The sequence below is a fragment of the Dryas octopetala genome, chromosome 7, assembly GCF_963921425.1.
Source record: "Dryas octopetala chromosome 7, drDryOcto1.1, whole genome shotgun sequence".
Taxonomy (NCBI): Eukaryota; Viridiplantae; Streptophyta; class Magnoliopsida; order Rosales; family Rosaceae; genus Dryas; species Dryas octopetala.
The window spans coordinates 2,706,044-2,722,523 of NC_141372.1; the positions used below are offsets into that span (position 1 = coordinate 2,706,044).

Consider the following 16,480-nt stretch of genomic DNA (forward strand, 5'->3'; position numbering starts at 1 on the left):
AGAAGAAAGCGGGCAGGGGGGGTGCTGGTGCTGGGTAGGGGGGTGCGACGGGGGCTGGGGCTGGGGGAGGGGGTGCGACAGGGGCTGGGGGTGGGGAGTGTGACGGGGCAGGGGCTGAGGGGAGGGGGCGAACCGGGTTGAGTTGGGGGGAGAGAAGCAGGGGTGGTTCTGGGTGGGGAAGATGAAAGCGGGCAGGGGGGTGTTGGTGCTGGGTGGGGGGGTGCGACGGGGGCTGGGGCTGGGGGGAGGGGGTGCGATGGGGGCTAGGGGTGGAGGGTGTGACGGGGCGGGGGCGGGGGCTGGGGGGAGGGGGCGAACCAGGTTGGGGCTGGGTTGAATGGGGTGCGACTGGTGGTCGGGCAGGCTGGGGGCGGAAAGGGGAGAGAGAGAGAGAGAGAGAGAGAGAGAGAGAGAGAGAGAGAGAGAGAGAGAGAGGAGCTTGGGGTTGAGTCGGCAGGTGAGGCCTCCGCCGACGGGTAAGCTGCCGTCGACAATAGGCGTAGGTTGGGCGGTGTGGGGGTTAGGTTAGTGCAATCTCAGAAATCTCAGATCTGCTGCATCTTTTTTTTTTTTTTTTGCTTTTTTTGTTATTAGTTTTAATATATTTTAAATTAATTTTTAGTTTTAAACTTCTTAATGATTTTTTTAGGTAGTAACCTTTGTTTTTTAGTTTTTTTTCTTTTTTCTTTAATTTTTATTTGTTTTAAAAATATAAAATTATCAAATTATCTCTTTTTGGACGAAAAAGTTAACGGAGTTGACGGATTGTCCCAAACTAACACAAACCCTAAATATGTGTCCTACACTAAGACAAACCCAAAGTGGTGTCCTAAATTAAGATTGACCTCAAAGTAGGTGTCCTGTTTGAAAATTTTTCCCAAAATTTCGCTCACCACTTTTCTGTCTGTCTTTTCCTTCTCTGTCCAGAATCCAAACCCAGCAAAATTGTAAAAAACAGTTCAAACCCAACCAACGAAAACAAAAATAATGACAAGAGGGTCACTTCATCATTGCCGGGGTCACTTCATTATTAGCTCTCATCATATTTGCAGCCTCTTTCTTTTACAGGCATGGCCACATCTTCATGACCCGAGGTGCCTCAGTATGGGGTAGAATTAAGGACTATTTTAGAGTCTTTGACCAAAAAGACCTGAGCTCCCATGCTTTTAGAAAGAAGGATCGGGGTCTTCTCGAGGGCTCACCAAGCGGCAGCAGCTACCGGGGAAGCCCAACAGTCCATTCAAACCGCACAGATCCAGGCCAACCTTCTGTAGGGGAACAAGGAACGACTGTTGGTCCAGAATCTCCAGCAGGTGTAGTCCCTGCAGCTAATGAATTTGATCATCCCAACCCAGAAATACCATCAACTCCTCAAGGAGCTCAAGAAAACAATTAATACATATTAATTTTCACAAGTTTTGTATGATAATGATAGTCATCCAGGATCTTAGATTTCTCAACTCCTGAAGAATGGCTTTGTATATAAGCTATGTTGGATTGTTGGTGCCTAGCTTGTATATATAATTCACCAAAATGCAATAAATTTCTAATGTATTATAATTAATATATAATCTGGATGCATGCATGTATGCTATTTTTCATCAAGCCAAATTCTGTAATATGACATATGGATGACTGAACTTTGAAAATGGAGGCTGGGGGTGATTAGATTTAGATCAGATTTTGGTTAGAACAGTTGGTTGATCTGGCCCTCTGCTTCCAAAACCATTGTCCCCATGTCTAATTGGATTGGATATTACTTATTAGTCAGGTTTTACTGGCTGATTTTTTGAATAATATATATATATATATATTTTTTCAAATAATTAATTTATAAGTAAGTCTGGTACTGTTGCATTGACTTGACTTCAATCATGCTTGAATTCCTCTTCAAAACTGTGGAGTGCACTTGAATGCTCCCTCCTCGACCGACTCCATAGTATTATTATAATTCCCTTTTCATTTTCTCATATATTTTTAATACTTAAATCCAGATTCAGAATATTTTGGGTGCTAATTAAAGTGAGGTTTCACAATCACGGAAATAACTTGGAAGCTCATCATGAATACATTAATTGGAGTCAGCTCCTTCTCTGAAGAGTGCAGGCCGGGCATCCTTTGCGTTCAGTCAGTACCTGACATACTTTCAAATATAACAGTTGACATATATAGCAGTTGGAAACTTGGAATATCAGCTTAATTAATTACGTAATATATTTCTATTTCAATTTTTTCATTGGGTTCATCTTCTTAAATATCAATTTGGCATGCGTATGCTGATTTCTTGTGAGTTGTGACTGAATATTATTAAGGAAATTAAATTACGATTGACTCTGACCGAACCCAAAAATGTCGGTAACTGACAGCCTTCGGTGCATCGGTGGAGTTCTGTGGCATCCGACTAATGTTAGTTCGGGGGTCGGTAAAGGGGTTTCGGTTCGGTTACCAAACCGATTCCACCCTTACTGCTGTTGTTCACATATTGAGGGTCACAAAGCCAATAGTTAATTAATTTCCTATATATTTGTTCATTCATTTCACCTTTCTTAGTCCTTATGATTATTCTAACTTTTAGTTAATGTGACACATTATTATATATATATGAATAATTAAATGAAGTTCCTAGTTAGACTTAGACATGAAATTAAAATGACATATAATAGTTGGTGTACGTCATTACTCTATTTCTAATGGTACGTATGAATTGGGTCCTAGCGTTTGTTGACTTATTCTTCTAAATCTTGTCCTGGCTTGTACCTTGATCATGTGTGATACCCAAGGAATAAAATTTCAAAATTTTCGGCGAAATTTTGCCTAAAATTTCATTTTTTAAAGGTATGAAAATTTTAACATATAATCGTCAAGATTTTGTGAAAATTTCGCTCACCGCTTCTCTTTCTATCTATCTTCTCTTTCTCTGTCCAAAGTCCAAACCCAGCAAAATTGTAAAAAACAGTTCAAACCCAACCAACGAAAAACAAAAATAAACCCAGCCAACGGGGAGGGAGGGAGAAGAGATAGGGGAGGAAGGGATCGGGGAGGAGAGGAGGAAGAGAGAGATCGGGGAGGGAGAGGAGAAGGAGGAAGGAGGAAGCTAGAGATGCGCGCGATTGGGTTGGGAGAAAGAAATGAGAGGGAAGAAGAGAAAGTCACGAGAAGGAAAAGGAAGGAAAGAAAAAGAAAAGAAAAAGAGGTTAAAGGTTGATTGGAGTTTGGGGCCTTTGGGCAATTGGAAAGAAAAAAAAGGATTTGGAGTTTCGTTTAGTTGTTTTTAAACACTAAACTTTAATATATTTCTATATAAAAAATAATTAATAATACCCAAAAGGGTTTAAACCGTAATATCTTATACTATATCATAAACAATATAGAGTATAAAAAATATTATATAATAATTTTATTTAACAGTATTTGCCTTTAGCGCGCATTATATTTATCTTATATAACATAAAACCTACTATATAATTAGGTTTTCTTCAATTATTTTTTATCAATGTAGTAGATATATAATATGTTAAATAAACATATAGTAAAGTATCATTCAAAGTTTTTGTATTTTGATAGTAATTTCCATCGATTTTGTCTAATTTTGATCGAAATTTAAAATTTTTGAAATTTCCATTGAAATTTCTGCGAAATCCTAAATTTTACTCGTTGGTGATACCTTCTCTCCATATAAACTATATATATAATATATAAGTAGCATCCTCTGGTTGTTATTGTTTATATATGCTTGACAATATATATAGAGGAGCGACCTTTCAAATTGAACATTCAAATATGACCATGAAGAAGAACAGGGCGATCCTTGTTGATCTTTTCATCTTCTGCTGCCCTGTTTTCTCATGGAATATTTTCATGGCCATGGCTGCAGAAAACACAACCAAGATCCCAGTGAATGTGGGTGTTGTTGTAGACCTTGATGCACCAAGTGGGAGTGGGAAGATGTATTTAAGTTGCATCAAAATGGCCCTCTCAGATTTCTATGCATCTCATTCTGACTACAACACTAGGCTGGTTCTCAACGCTAGGAACTCCAAAGCAACTGTGGTTGGTGCAGCTGCTGCAGGTTCTCTCTCTCTCTCTCTCTCTCTCTCTCTCTCTCTCTCTCTCTCTCTCTCTCTCTCTCTCTCCTCTTCAACCATGCATACATACATAGCTAGCTATTTTAATTAAATCAGATTTTAAACCATGCATGTTTATTTTTTGGATTAATTAGAGATGCCTCCATTTTGGGAGACCCATTTTGATATTATCCTATTTTTTTGGTAAAATTGGATATACACCTATTTTTAAATTTGTCACGTAAGATTATCCAATTTCTGTAGAAAATTTATTTAGTGATTTCCTCTTTTACCTTTTGAGTTGAAAAAGATAAATTTTAATGTTCTCAATTAATGTCTTTTTTCAAGGTATTATCATTTTTTATTTTGATAATTCATTGATGTTTGACAACTTTGACTTTGAAATTTAATATTTTCCTTTCTAATTTTTTTTTTTTCAAATTTCAAATCTTATTATGTTGTCCAAATTAGTATTTTGCGTGAACATTCGAAACTTTACAAACATCATTTGCGTTGTCCACACGGCCTTCATCCTCACCCGTTCTTTAGGTTAGCAATTTCAAAAGTTCCACACAATTTTTTTTTGTAGTGTTTTTCAAATTTTCATTCATTCTTACTTACAAGTAAGTAATTAATGTATTATTTTATTTTGGTTGTGTTTGTGGTTTCTTCGATCTTCTTTTTATTTTTTTATTTTCTTCTTCTTTGATCTTTCTTTTCTTTGATTTTTCTTCATCTTTTCTATCATTCTTCATTATCAATCTTCGATCTTATTCTTCTTCCTCCCATATTTTACCAAGCCTTCTATGATTATGGTTCTTATTTTTCTTCCACATTTTTCTATCTGAGTTAGAGGTGATAAAATCATTGGTATATATACCTAAAAAGGAGGTTGAATTTGAGGGAATTTAAGTCTGAATTTTAGATAGTTGCATGTGTTAACTAATGTTGTTAGGTGCTATGAAATGTTGTTATGACTTTCTTGTTGGTTTATATACTTTATATGGAGTTTAGGAACTCATCCGTCTGAACCAAATGTATCTTATTATTTTTATTTATTTTCAATTTGTTCTTCCATTTTTCTTGACCTGAGCGATAGGTACATTCTTCTTTTGTTTTATATACCTGAGTCCAAAGTTTTGATATTTGTATTTATATATTTTAGTTCTATGTATGTATTGTGTTAGATTTGTTATATTTTTATTAGATATATTTTTTTTTTACGCAAAGTGAAGCTTACTGTGTTTATTTTTTTTTATCTATATTATATGTATATTGGATGTTTCTTTTTTTTGTATTTGAGTGTTTATATGTTGATGTTCATAATTGGTAATAATTTTTTTTTTTGAATTGGATGCATGAATCATGAAAAGTTTACAATAAAAACATTCAAAAATTAGGAGTAATAAATACCTCAAATCATGGATCTTTAAATATTGGTCAAATTAGAGCAATTGCATCTTTTGTAAATACCCACAAATTTATGGCTAAACCATTATCTGACGTAAAAAAAAAAAAGGCATAAATTCAATTTAGACACATAACTATATATGCTATTTCAACGGAGTCCACGAACTTTCAAATATTTCAAATATACATCTGATTTATTATGTAAATTGAAAAATGAAATTCCGTCCATCAATTTATTGAGAGATCAGTTAAATGTCAGCTTAGCTTTTGCTAATGGGGATTAATTGGCGACGTGACACCAACTCAGCATACATTTCCCGCCAAATGAGCAACACATGTCCACTTGACACGAGCCCACACACCCATCACCTCTTTCCCGCTCGTCGAACGCTCTCCTGACAATTTAGTAGCCTAAAAACATCACGTTTTTCCTCAAATTAGAATATAAATCCCTCACTTGTGTTCAACGAGCGAGAAAGAGATGATGAGTTTGTGGACCCATATCGCTCATTTGGTGGGAAATGAGCGACACGGGTCCACCTAAGCCCTGACACGGGCTCACAAACTCTCTCTCTCTATTATTATTAAATTGTGGGCCTGTGTCACTCATTTGGCGGGAAATGTTTGCTGAGATAACGCCACATCGCCAAGTAATCTCGGTCAGCAAAAGCCAAGCTGTCATTTAACTGATCTCTCAACAAATCAATGGACATAAATTCATTTTTCAATTTAGATAATAGATCGGGTGTATATTTGAAATATTTTAAAGTTCATGGACTCCGTTGAAATAGCTTATATAGTTATGTGTCTAAATTGAATTTATGTCAAAAAAAAACCTCACACATATTTATTTACTTACTAGACCTACTCAAAAAAGGGGTATTCAAAACGGTGTTATATCTAAAAGACCCTCTCTTTTTTTTTTTTTTGCTTAATAAGCATAATCATTATTAATCTCATCAAAGTTATTACGATTACACAGCTCTAGATCTGATAAAGAATGTAGAAGTGCAAGCAATCCTAGGGCCAGTAACATCAATGCAAGCCAGCTTCGTTGTTAACCTGGGAGACCAAGCTCATGTCCCCATTATATCATTTTCTGCATCAAGCCCTTCTCTCGCTTCCCTCCAAAGTTCCTACTTCTTCCGAATTACACAAACCGACTCACACCAAGTGAAAGCCATTAGTGCTATAGTTCATGATTTTGGCTGGAGACAAGTCGTGCCCATCTACGTAGACAACACGTATGGGGAGGGAGTCATACCCTTTTTAATTGATGCCTTGCAAAAGGTTGATGCTCATGTCCCTTACCGGAGTGTCATTCCCCAATCAGCCACTGATAACCAAATTGAGAAAGAGCTTTACAAGTTAATGAGTATGCAAACTAGAGTCTTCATTGTGCATATGATGCCTAATCTTTGCTCAAGGCTATTTGCCAAGGCAAAAGAGATTGGGATGATGAGCCAAGGCTATGTTTGGATCATGACCAATGGGGTTGGTAACCGTTTGGGGTCGATGGGTTCGGTGTTAAATTCGATGCAAGGAGTGTTAGGTGTAGAAACTTATGTTCCAAGAACAACGGAGCTTAAAGAATTCAAAATGAGGTGGAAAAGGCAATTCCAACAAGACAATCCCACCATCATTGATCTGGAATTGGATGTTTTCGGATTTCGGGCTTATGATGCTACTTTTGCACTAGCCATGGCAGTTGAACAAGTTGGGACTAGTATAACAAGCTTTGGATTCAAAAAGGGGAATTTAAATGATTCCTTCAACTCATCAACAGATCTTGATACTTTTAAGGTCTCCCAATATGGTCCAAAACTTTCTGATGACTTATCAAATACTAGTTTCAAAGGCATAGCAGGGGACTTCAGTCTTGTTGATGGGCAGCTTCAATCATCAACTTTTAGGATTGTGAATGTAAATGGTTATGGAGTTAGAGCCATTGCATTTTGGACACCGGAAAATGGGATGGTGAGAGCATTGAATTCACCAACCAACACAAGCAGTACATTTTCGGGTCATAAGTGCGATCTTGGACCCATTATATGGCCCGGAGATTCTCTCTCTGTTCCAAAAGGATGGGCGATCCCAACAAACGGCAACAAGTTGAGAATTGGAGTCCCTGTCAATGATGGTTTTACAGAGTTTGTTAAGGTCACCAAGGATCCTAGCACAAACACAACAGAAGTCACTGGGTTCAGCATTGATGTCTTTAAGGCTGCTGTGGACATATTACCATATGCTCTGCCTTATGAGTTCATTCCCTTTGCTAAGGCTGATGGCACCAGCGCTGGCACTTACAATGAATTGGTCTATCAAGTCTATCTTGGGGTAAAATTCTTTATCATTAATTAATAAATAGATTAATTTAAATTAATGCACTTAATTACATGTTTTAACCATTACTAATTGGCAGAAGTTTGATGCTGTGGTGGGAGATACAACAATCAGAGCAAACAGGTCCAAGTATGTAGACTTTACAATGCCATACACAGAATCTGGGATAGTGATGGTTGTGCCAATGATAGACATGAGAAGCAAAAATGCATGGGTTTTCTTGAAGCCATTGACATGGGACCTTTGGCTCACAACAACTTGTTTCTTCTTCTTTATTGGGTTTGTGGTTTGGGTGCTTGAACATCGAATTAATGAAGATTTTCGCGGCCCTCCCTCGTACCAAGTTGGCACAAGCTTCTGGTTCTCTTTTTCAACCATGGTTTTTTCACACAGTAAGTAATTATCCATCTCTTCTCTAGCTAATCATTGCTAATTAACTATGCCTAATACATTGATACATATTCTTGGACTCGCTTAATTTACAGGGGAGAGAGTGATTAGCAACTTGGCAAGATTCGTGATGATCATATGGGTGTTTGTTGTGCTAATACTGACACAAAGTTACACAGCTAATCTAGCATCACTATTAACAGTCCAACAACTCCAGCCAACCGTTACCGAAATAAAAGATCTACTAAGGAATGGAGATAACGTGGGCTACGTAGAGAATGCTTTTGTTTACGAAGTCTTGACACAACTGGGTTTTCATGATTCCAAGCTCAAGGTTATGAAATCCATGGAAGACTGCCATGAAGCTCTTTCAAAAGGGACTGCAAAGGGTGGTATTGCTGCCGTTGTTGATGAAACCCCCGACATGAAGCTTTTTCTTGCAAAATATTGTTCCAAATACACCATGATTGGACCCATCTCCAAAACCGATGGGTTTGGCTTTGTAAGACCTCTTTCAATTATCCTCCATCACATATTTGTACCACTAATTAATTACTTGGTATTCACTATTCGTACCATTCGTACCATTGCTTTAATTAATTGCAGGTGTTTCCGAAGCGTTCGCCTCTTCTACCCGATGTTTCACAGGCAATCCTAAATGTGACGGAAGGAGAGAAGATAATGAACATTGAAGACAAATGGTTTAAGAAAGACAGCAAATGTGAAGACTCGGCACTTCCAAAGCTTTCTAGTAAAAGTCTTGGGCTTGACAGCTTTTGGGGTCTATTCGTCATTGCTGGGGTGGCTTCAAGCTTTGCTCTCATTGTATTTGTAGCCTCGTTTCTTTTTAAGCACAGGGATGTCCTGGTGCACCCTGATTCGAGATCCTCTATATCGAAAAAGATTCGAGCCATGTTCGAAATTTTTGACCAGAAGGACATGAGCTCTCATACTTTTAAAAGCAGTACTCAACAAGGAGATGGAGATGGATTTGGTGGTAGTACTAGTGGTGGAGATGCTTTTAAGCCGTCCCCGAATTATAACAACTGGCAAGATAGTCCATTCAGCTATACCAACCACACAGATACCAATTCTGTGTTCTTTGGTGAGCAACATACACCATCTCCAACTGGTCATGCGTCTCCGGAAATACTTCCAACTATTGAGCTCGCTGTCACTATTGATCAAGAAATGCATACAACTCATGTAACATCTCCACAAAATAATTAATATATTGTGAAAAAAGGAAAAAAAACAAAAAAAGAGTTTGGCTTAGAAATATAACTGATCACAAGGTTGTATACTCATACTCAAAAATCAAAACATGTAATCCGCACTGTATATGCAATTAATACATCATTCTTGTGTGCCAAGTTTTATCGAGCCTAGATGATTGAGATTCTTGGGGAGCCCCTAGCCCAACAGACACAGCAAAACACTGACCATCCTAGGCCAAGAAACCCAGCCCAGTCTGTCCTCTTGGATCAGGGCCAAGATCGTGGGGGTATCCAAACGATATAAGCCCAAGTCCATGTCCAAACTAAGCGAGACCAGCCCATCTTCAATTTGAGTGCTTTCTTGACCAAAAAGAAAAAAAACAATTGGGTGCTTTCAAAGTTTCAAGTAGCTGACTGATTGTTTTCCTAGCTAGCTAGTAGCCTAGTACCTTCAAATCCCACCATCTTTATATCATAAGTTTCTTCCAAATTAATACAGGATCAAAGCCTTCAATCGATTCATAAATGATCGGGAAGTATCAGAAGATCCTTACACTATATCCTTTTCTTCCTTCTTTTTTTTCTTTAATTTTCTTGGCCATGGCACAAGTGCACATGCAACGCACAGTAATTAATTCTGTGTGAATGTGGGTGTTGTATATATAGTTTACAAAAATAAAATTGGATTAATTGTATGTTAAATATTATAAATTTGTTTACCATATTACTGAAAAAATAAAACTTATTTTTGTTATAAATTAATATACCCATCATTAATATGTAATTAATTAACCCTACATAGTATTACTGAGTATTACAATGTTAATTAGTTCTGAAGGTTGATTCATTACATTTATTGTTTGATCCATTAATTGTACTTAATTTATCTATTTTGAAGTATATGTTTTGTTTTGTTATGTTATGTCTCTATATAAAAATTTCTAATTGAGTGCTTTCAAGGTAACGTAGTTGACGGATTGTTCTCCCAAAACTTTCAAATTAAAAATTGAATTATCTACTTTGTTTTTATTTGTTTCAATTATAATAGTGTAATTCACACACTCAAAAAATGCTACGTATCTATTTCTTCTTTTCCACTCCACTTTCAGATTGTTCAGAGGAGGAGGCTTAGGTTTAGGGTTTCAATATATTTTCTGATTAATTGAATAAAACCACAAAATGTGGTTTATATACATGGGCCTATAACTAAAATACAGGAATTAATAAATCACCTAATTAATTCTAATAATTACACAATAATCACACGTGTTGACTCACACCAACACTCCCCCTCAAGTTGGTGCATATATATCGCACATGCCCAACTTGTCTAGTGAGTCCAAAAACACCCGATTTGCCACAGCCTTGGTCAACACATCTGCAAGCTGATCTTCGGACTTCACAAATGGAAAGTTAATAATCTTCGCTTCAAGTTTCTCTTTGATGAAGTGTCGATCAATCTCAATGTGTTTTGTTCTATCATGCTGAACAGGATTATGTGCTATATCAATAGCAGATTTGTTATCACAAAACAAGTCCATAGGTTTTGTAGGTGGACATCCTAAATCAGTCAATAAATGTCTCAACCACAAAAGTTCGACTACTCCAAGTGCCATACCTCTATATTCAGCCTCTGCACTCGACCTAGATACAACTGATTGCTTCTTACTTCTCCAAGTCACCAAATTTCCTCCTACAAAGGTAAAGTAGCCTGAGGTAGACCTTCTATCATCTGCTGAACCACCCCAGTCTGCATCAGAAAACCCTTCAACATTCACATGACCATGATTAGCAAATAACAATCCCTTACCAGGTGCAGATTTCAAATACTGCAAAATTCGCTCCACAGCATCCATATGGGGTTTACACGGGGCATGCATAAACTGGCTCACTACACTAACCGCATAAGCAATGTCAGGTCTAGTGTGAGACAGATATATCAATCTTCCAACAAGTCTCTGATATCGCCCCTTATCTGCAGGCAAGGCCCCCAAACACTCGAAAAGTCTATGGTTTTGTTCCATAGGAGTGACAGCTGGCTTACACCCAAGCATACCAGTTTCAGATAACAAGTCTAAAACATATTTCCTTTGAGATAGGAATATGCCATGTTTAGACCGAGCCACTTCTATCCCAAGAAAGAACTTCAAGTCCCCCAGCTGCTTCATTTCAAACTCTTGAGACAAGTACCTCTGCAAATTAGAGATTTCCTCATAATCATCTCCGGTCAGAACCATATCATCAACGTAAATGATAAGAGCAGTAATCTTCTTCCCTCTTTTCTTTAGGAACAAAGTATGATCAAAATTACTCTGCCGATAACCATAGTTCTTCATTGCACGGGTGAATCTCCCAAACCAGGCTCTCGGAGATTGTTTAAGACCATACAAAGACTTCCTTAGTCTGCATACTAATCTCGTATTCTCAAACTCTGGTATACCTGGAGGAGGATCCATGTATACTTCTTCAGTCAAATCACCATGGAGAAAGGCATTCTTTACATCAAACTGAAGCAGTGGCCAATCTTTGTTAGCAGCCAAAGATAACAGAACCCGTACTGTGTTCAACTTGGCCACTGGAGCAAACGTCTCCAAGTAGTCTATGCCATAGGACTGTGTATAACCCTTTGCTACCAACCTTGCCTTATACCTTTCAACTGACCCATCAGCTTTGTGTTTGACTGCAAACACCCATCTGCATCCCACTGTCTTCTTCCCCTTAGGTAGAGAAACCAATTCCCAGGTTGAATTCTTCTGTAATGCCGCCATTTCTTCAGCCATAGCTTTGGTCCATCTAGGATCTGTAAGAGCATCCTGCAATCTACTAGGAATAGAAACAGAAGATAATTGCAGAACATACGATTCATATGACTTTGAAAGCCTAACAGACGACACATAATTATTAATTGAGTACCTAACTTTGGCATTTGGATCAGGCTCATATTTAGCTGGTGGTTGTCCTCGGTTAGACCGAGGAGGAAGTGTAAATTTAGAAGCATGAGAATCAAGATCTGAACCAGAAAGTGAATCAAGAGTATTGTTGGTTACCTCAATGGACGAAGAAGATTGATTCAATGGAGTAGGAGAGATGGCGGTACTATCATGGAGTGGTGATTCCTCAGTCTCGAAAACGGATTCCTCAGTCTCAAAAACCGTGGGTTCTTGTCCCACCACATTCTCAGTATTATTCTCAGTAAATTCTGCTGTCTCAGTCTCATCCTCAGATTCAGACACTGGACGGTCAGTAGGCTGTTCTGATCCTTCCTCCCTACTAGACTCCGACACTAGACGATCAGTAGTCTGTTCTGATCCTTCCTCACCACTACTACCAAAGAACAACAGATCATCTCGATTCTGCACTTCATTATAAACCTCCCCCTGAAGGGTAGAATCCAGTGGACGTGGGAAATAAAAAAGTTGATGTTCATGAAAAGTGACATCCATAGAAACATAGAAGCGCTGAGTAGAAGGATGATAGCACCGATACCCCTTCTGGGATGGACCATAACCAACAAATACACACTCTAATGCCCGAGATGCGAGCTTGGATCGCTGATGAGAATGTAAATGCACAAAAACAACACACCCAAAAACACGGGGTTCCAAATGAAGGATGCCTGGTAGAGAGACAAAATCCGAGAGAACATCCAAAGGTCGCCGAAAGTCAAGGACACTAGATGGGGTCCGATTAATCAAATAGACGGCAGAACTCAAGGCATCACCCCAGAACAAAGAGGGCACGTGACCCCCCAGAAGAAGGGACCGAGTGACTTCCAATAAATGTCGATTTTTGCGTTCAGCAACCCCATTCTGTTGTGGAGAATGAGCGCAAGAAGTCTGATGAAGGATCCCCGCAGAAGCAAAATACTGAGTCATCTCTGTATTAACAAACTCACCGCCATTATCTGAGCGCAAAACCTTAATAGGACAGGCAAACTGGGTGAGGACCATATGATGAAAAAGGCGAAAAACAGCACACACATCACTTTTATGTTTCAGAAGATACACCCAAGTCATTCTAGTACAATCATCAATAAATGTCACAAACCATTTCATTCCTTTATGTGTACCACACGGGGCCGGACCCCAAACATCCGAGTGGACCAAAGCAAAAGGAACATCCATACGTGTAGCACTAGAAGGAAACACTGAACGATGGCTTTTGGCCAACACACAAACTTCACAATTAAAATTGGAAATGTTCAATCCACAAAATAAAGAGGGAAATAAACGCCGAAGATAACTAAAGGACGGATGACCAAGTCGGCGATGCCACAACCAAATCTTCTTCTGATTTTCAGAGGAACCATCACTAACTAGACTCACAATGCCACGACCATCTGAAGCGGAAACCCCACTATCCAGATAGTACAATCCACCACTCTTTCTACCACTGCCAATCTTCTCCTTGGTATGAATGTCCTGGAAAACACAATGGGTAGGAAAGAATGTGGCCACACAATTATGAGTTTTGGTTAGTTGACTAACAGAAATAAGGTTACAATTCAAGGAAGGAACAAACAGCACATTAGGCAAAGACAAAGCAGAGGAAAAGGATACCGTGCCATCTCCTAAAACAGGAGACGACACACCATTGGCATTGACAATAAATGGCTTAGAACAGACAGATGAAAAATGACTAAAAACATAACGATCAGAAGTCATATGATCCGTAGCACCTGTATCAATTATCCATGCACCATCACTAGTACAAGCAGAAGTACTCAAAACAGAGTTAGAGATACCTGACTTGACAACAAAGCTGGAGGAACTAACAGAGTTCACCCTAGAACCAACCATATTATTGATTCCATTCAAACCCGTAGCAGAGGAACCAGAGGGAGGCATTTCAGACATGGTGTACAGCATCCCTTTTTTTTTTTTTTTTTTTTTTTTTTTTAAATAAAAAGATGCTGCCCCGAAGAGGTTGAACACAGCAGGGGCACACGCACAGTAGGGCCAATCAGATGTGCACAGCCGCAGAGAGCAGGGGGCAGAACTGAACCAACCAAATGTGCACAGTAGTTCGCATGCACAGGCGGTCGCACAGCCGTCGCTCAGACCACCGCACAGCAGAGACCAGTCGCACCGTCGTCGCACAGTCAGGCGGAGACTCGCAGCACAGGCAGGCGGAGACACACACACGCAGGCAGCACAGGCAGTCGGAGACACACACACGCAGGCGGACGATGTGCGCGCGCGGGCAGGCGGGTCGACGCGGCGTCAATGGCGGACAAGCAGCAGGCGGAGCTGCGACTAGCGTCGGCGTCGCTGCAACTGGTCGACGTGGAAAAAGGCGGCGTCGTCGCTAGGACTGGGCGGCGTCGCGTCGGGGCAAGCGAGGTTGCGTTGCGTCAGGGCGTCGGCGTCGGGTTGAGCAAGTGAGTCGGCGTCGCGTCTGGGGTGGCGTCGCGTCGGGCGAGCAGGTTGGCCGAGGTGGAGGTGCGCCCAGTCGCCGGCGTGTCGACTGGAGCAGCAGAGGTCGGCGTCGGGTCTGGTTGACTGGAGCAGCAGAGGTCGGCGCCGGCGTGTCGACTGGAGCAGCAGAGGTCGCAAGGTAGATGATGATGCCGAAATTAAGGTACAGTAACACCCAACAATTTGATAGAAAGCTTGTTACCCAAATTAATCACGTAGTGCAGCGGAACCCAACAATTTTATGGAAAATTGTTAACCAAATTAATCTCGAACAATCTACAAGCAGTAGGATAAAGAACCATGCTCTGATACCATGTTCAGAGGAGGAGGCTTAGGTTTAGGGTTTCAATATATTTTCTGATTAATTGAATAAAACCACAAAATGTGGTTTATATACATGGGCCTATAACTAAAATACAGGAATTAATAAATCACCTAATTAATTCTAATAATTACACAATAATCACACGTGTTGACTCACACCAACACAGATGAATCTAAATTTTTTATTTATATTTTCTTTATTTGTTTTTTCTACCATATATTCATATTATAAGTTCCTTTCAAAACAATAGAGGACCGATCCAAGCTTTCAAAAGACAAACTAATTCCTTTCAAAACTAAGGACCGATCCAAGCTTTCATATTATAATTAAGTTCCTTTCAAAACTATAGAAGACGCGTCCTTCTCTCTCTGCTAGTTCTTATTTTATGTTTGAACTGTTTTTTTATTTTTTTATTTATAAGATAGACAATAAAAGCTAGCTAAAAATATTAGGATATATCGGCCGGTTAATATCCTTCTCGGATACTATTATTTGTTTTCAGAGTCCCATTTTCATTTCAAAAAATTAAGAGTTAAAACTTTTTGAATCAAAAATCAAAAGGGGTCTTAGTTTTGGTTAAATTTCTAAATGATCTACGCAGTAGTCATAAACAAGTTGTCTTGGTTTTCCACGCTTAATGCATTAGTTTTAAGTGCTATATATGTATAGCGTGTCTGCGTGTGGGTTGTGTGTTTGTGTATGAGTGTGAGGTTTTTTTTTTTTTGGTCGAAAATGTATGAGTGTGAGGTTGATGAGTTTCATATAGTATTACTTCGTAAGACAGACGTTTGACTAGTTGACTACTCTCTATTTCAGTCAATATATATAACGTGCATGCTTGAACTTTGAACGTGTACGTTCTCGAGACTTTTGACTATCACACACGCGCCGTAGCTGTATCTATTTACAAACATAAGTAATTGTTTGATTTGGTCAAGTACCGATATTATGTTCACGTCATCAAAAACGATCTTTACTGTTTAAAACTTCTATGTATTTATCTTTTTAATATAAATTCCTATACTCAAGATATTTAACAAACTCTAAAACTTACGATATCGTATTAGATATAAGTATAAAATAACAAAAGACCAAGAATTAGAAGATCTTAATTCATGTAGTTTGCAGTTTGCGCTACTTAATCAAATCAAATAACTTGTGTTTATAAATCTATATATCGTGTATCATAATAGTAGAAGGGTATTTTTTTTTTCTTTTTATCTAATAGTTGTAGATTAGATATTTAGCTAGAACCTGCAGCAGGTAGAGAAGTTCATTATAATCCTTTTATATGGTTTGGTCGGTGAAGTTCAT

At 38.8% G+C, this 16,480-nt stretch overlaps 2 protein-coding genes across 2 annotated transcripts; one reads left to right on the forward strand and one right to left on the reverse strand.

Annotated features, from left to right (window-relative positions):
• Window positions 1–3,759: 3,759 nt before the first annotated feature.
• On the forward strand, window positions 3,760–9,437 carry LOC147278436 (glutamate receptor 2.8-like). Its single transcript, XM_086249771.1, has 5 exons — window positions 3,760–4,069; window positions 6,457–7,811; window positions 7,897–8,209; window positions 8,303–8,709; window positions 8,814–9,437. Exons 1-5 carry the CDS (start codon window positions 3,781–3,783, stop codon window positions 9,435–9,437), a joined length of 2,988 nt encoding a protein of 995 aa, XP_086105897.1. The 5' UTR covers window positions 3,760–3,780.
• A 1,511-nt stretch (window positions 9,438–10,948) lies between these two features.
• Window positions 10,949–14,280, reverse strand: LOC147278437 (uncharacterized). Its single transcript, XM_086250171.1, has 6 exons — window positions 14,103–14,280; window positions 13,912–13,994; window positions 12,338–13,845; window positions 12,130–12,244; window positions 11,147–11,463; window positions 10,949–10,985 (listed from the first exon to the last, which is right to left on the reverse strand). Exons 1-6 carry the CDS (start codon window positions 14,278–14,280, stop codon window positions 10,949–10,951), a joined length of 2,238 nt encoding a protein of 745 aa, XP_086106297.1.
• Window positions 14,281–16,480: the final 2,200 nt, after the last annotated feature.

What these genes read in the sequence shown, in the direction of transcription:
- LOC147278436 (XM_086249771.1), top strand. Translation starts at nt 3,781, where the DNA reads ATGACCATGAAGAAGAACAGGGCGATCCTTGTTGATCTTTTCATCTTC. An exon ending in GGTTGGTGCAGCTGCTGCAG is followed by an intron (nt 4,070 to 6,456) that starts GTTCTCTCTCTC and finishes ACGATTACACAG; the next exon opens with CTCTAGATCTGATAAAGAAT. An exon ending in AAACCGATGGGTTTGGCTTT is followed by an intron (nt 8,710 to 8,813) that starts GTAAGACCTCTT and finishes AATTAATTGCAG; the next exon opens with GTGTTTCCGAAGCGTTCGCC.
- LOC147278437 (XM_086250171.1), bottom strand. Translation starts at nt 14,280, where the DNA reads ATGTCTGAAATGCCTCCCTCTGGTTCCTCTGCTACGGGTTTGAATGGA. An exon ending in TGCATGGATAATTGATACAG is followed by an intron (nt 13,995 to 14,102) that starts GTGCTACGGATC and finishes CTCCTGTTTTAG; the next exon opens with GAGATGGCACGGTATCCTTT. An exon ending in GATCCAAATGCCAAAGTTAG is followed by an intron (nt 12,245 to 12,337) that starts GTACTCAATTAA and finishes TATTCCTAGTAG; the next exon opens with ATTGCAGGATGCTCTTACAG.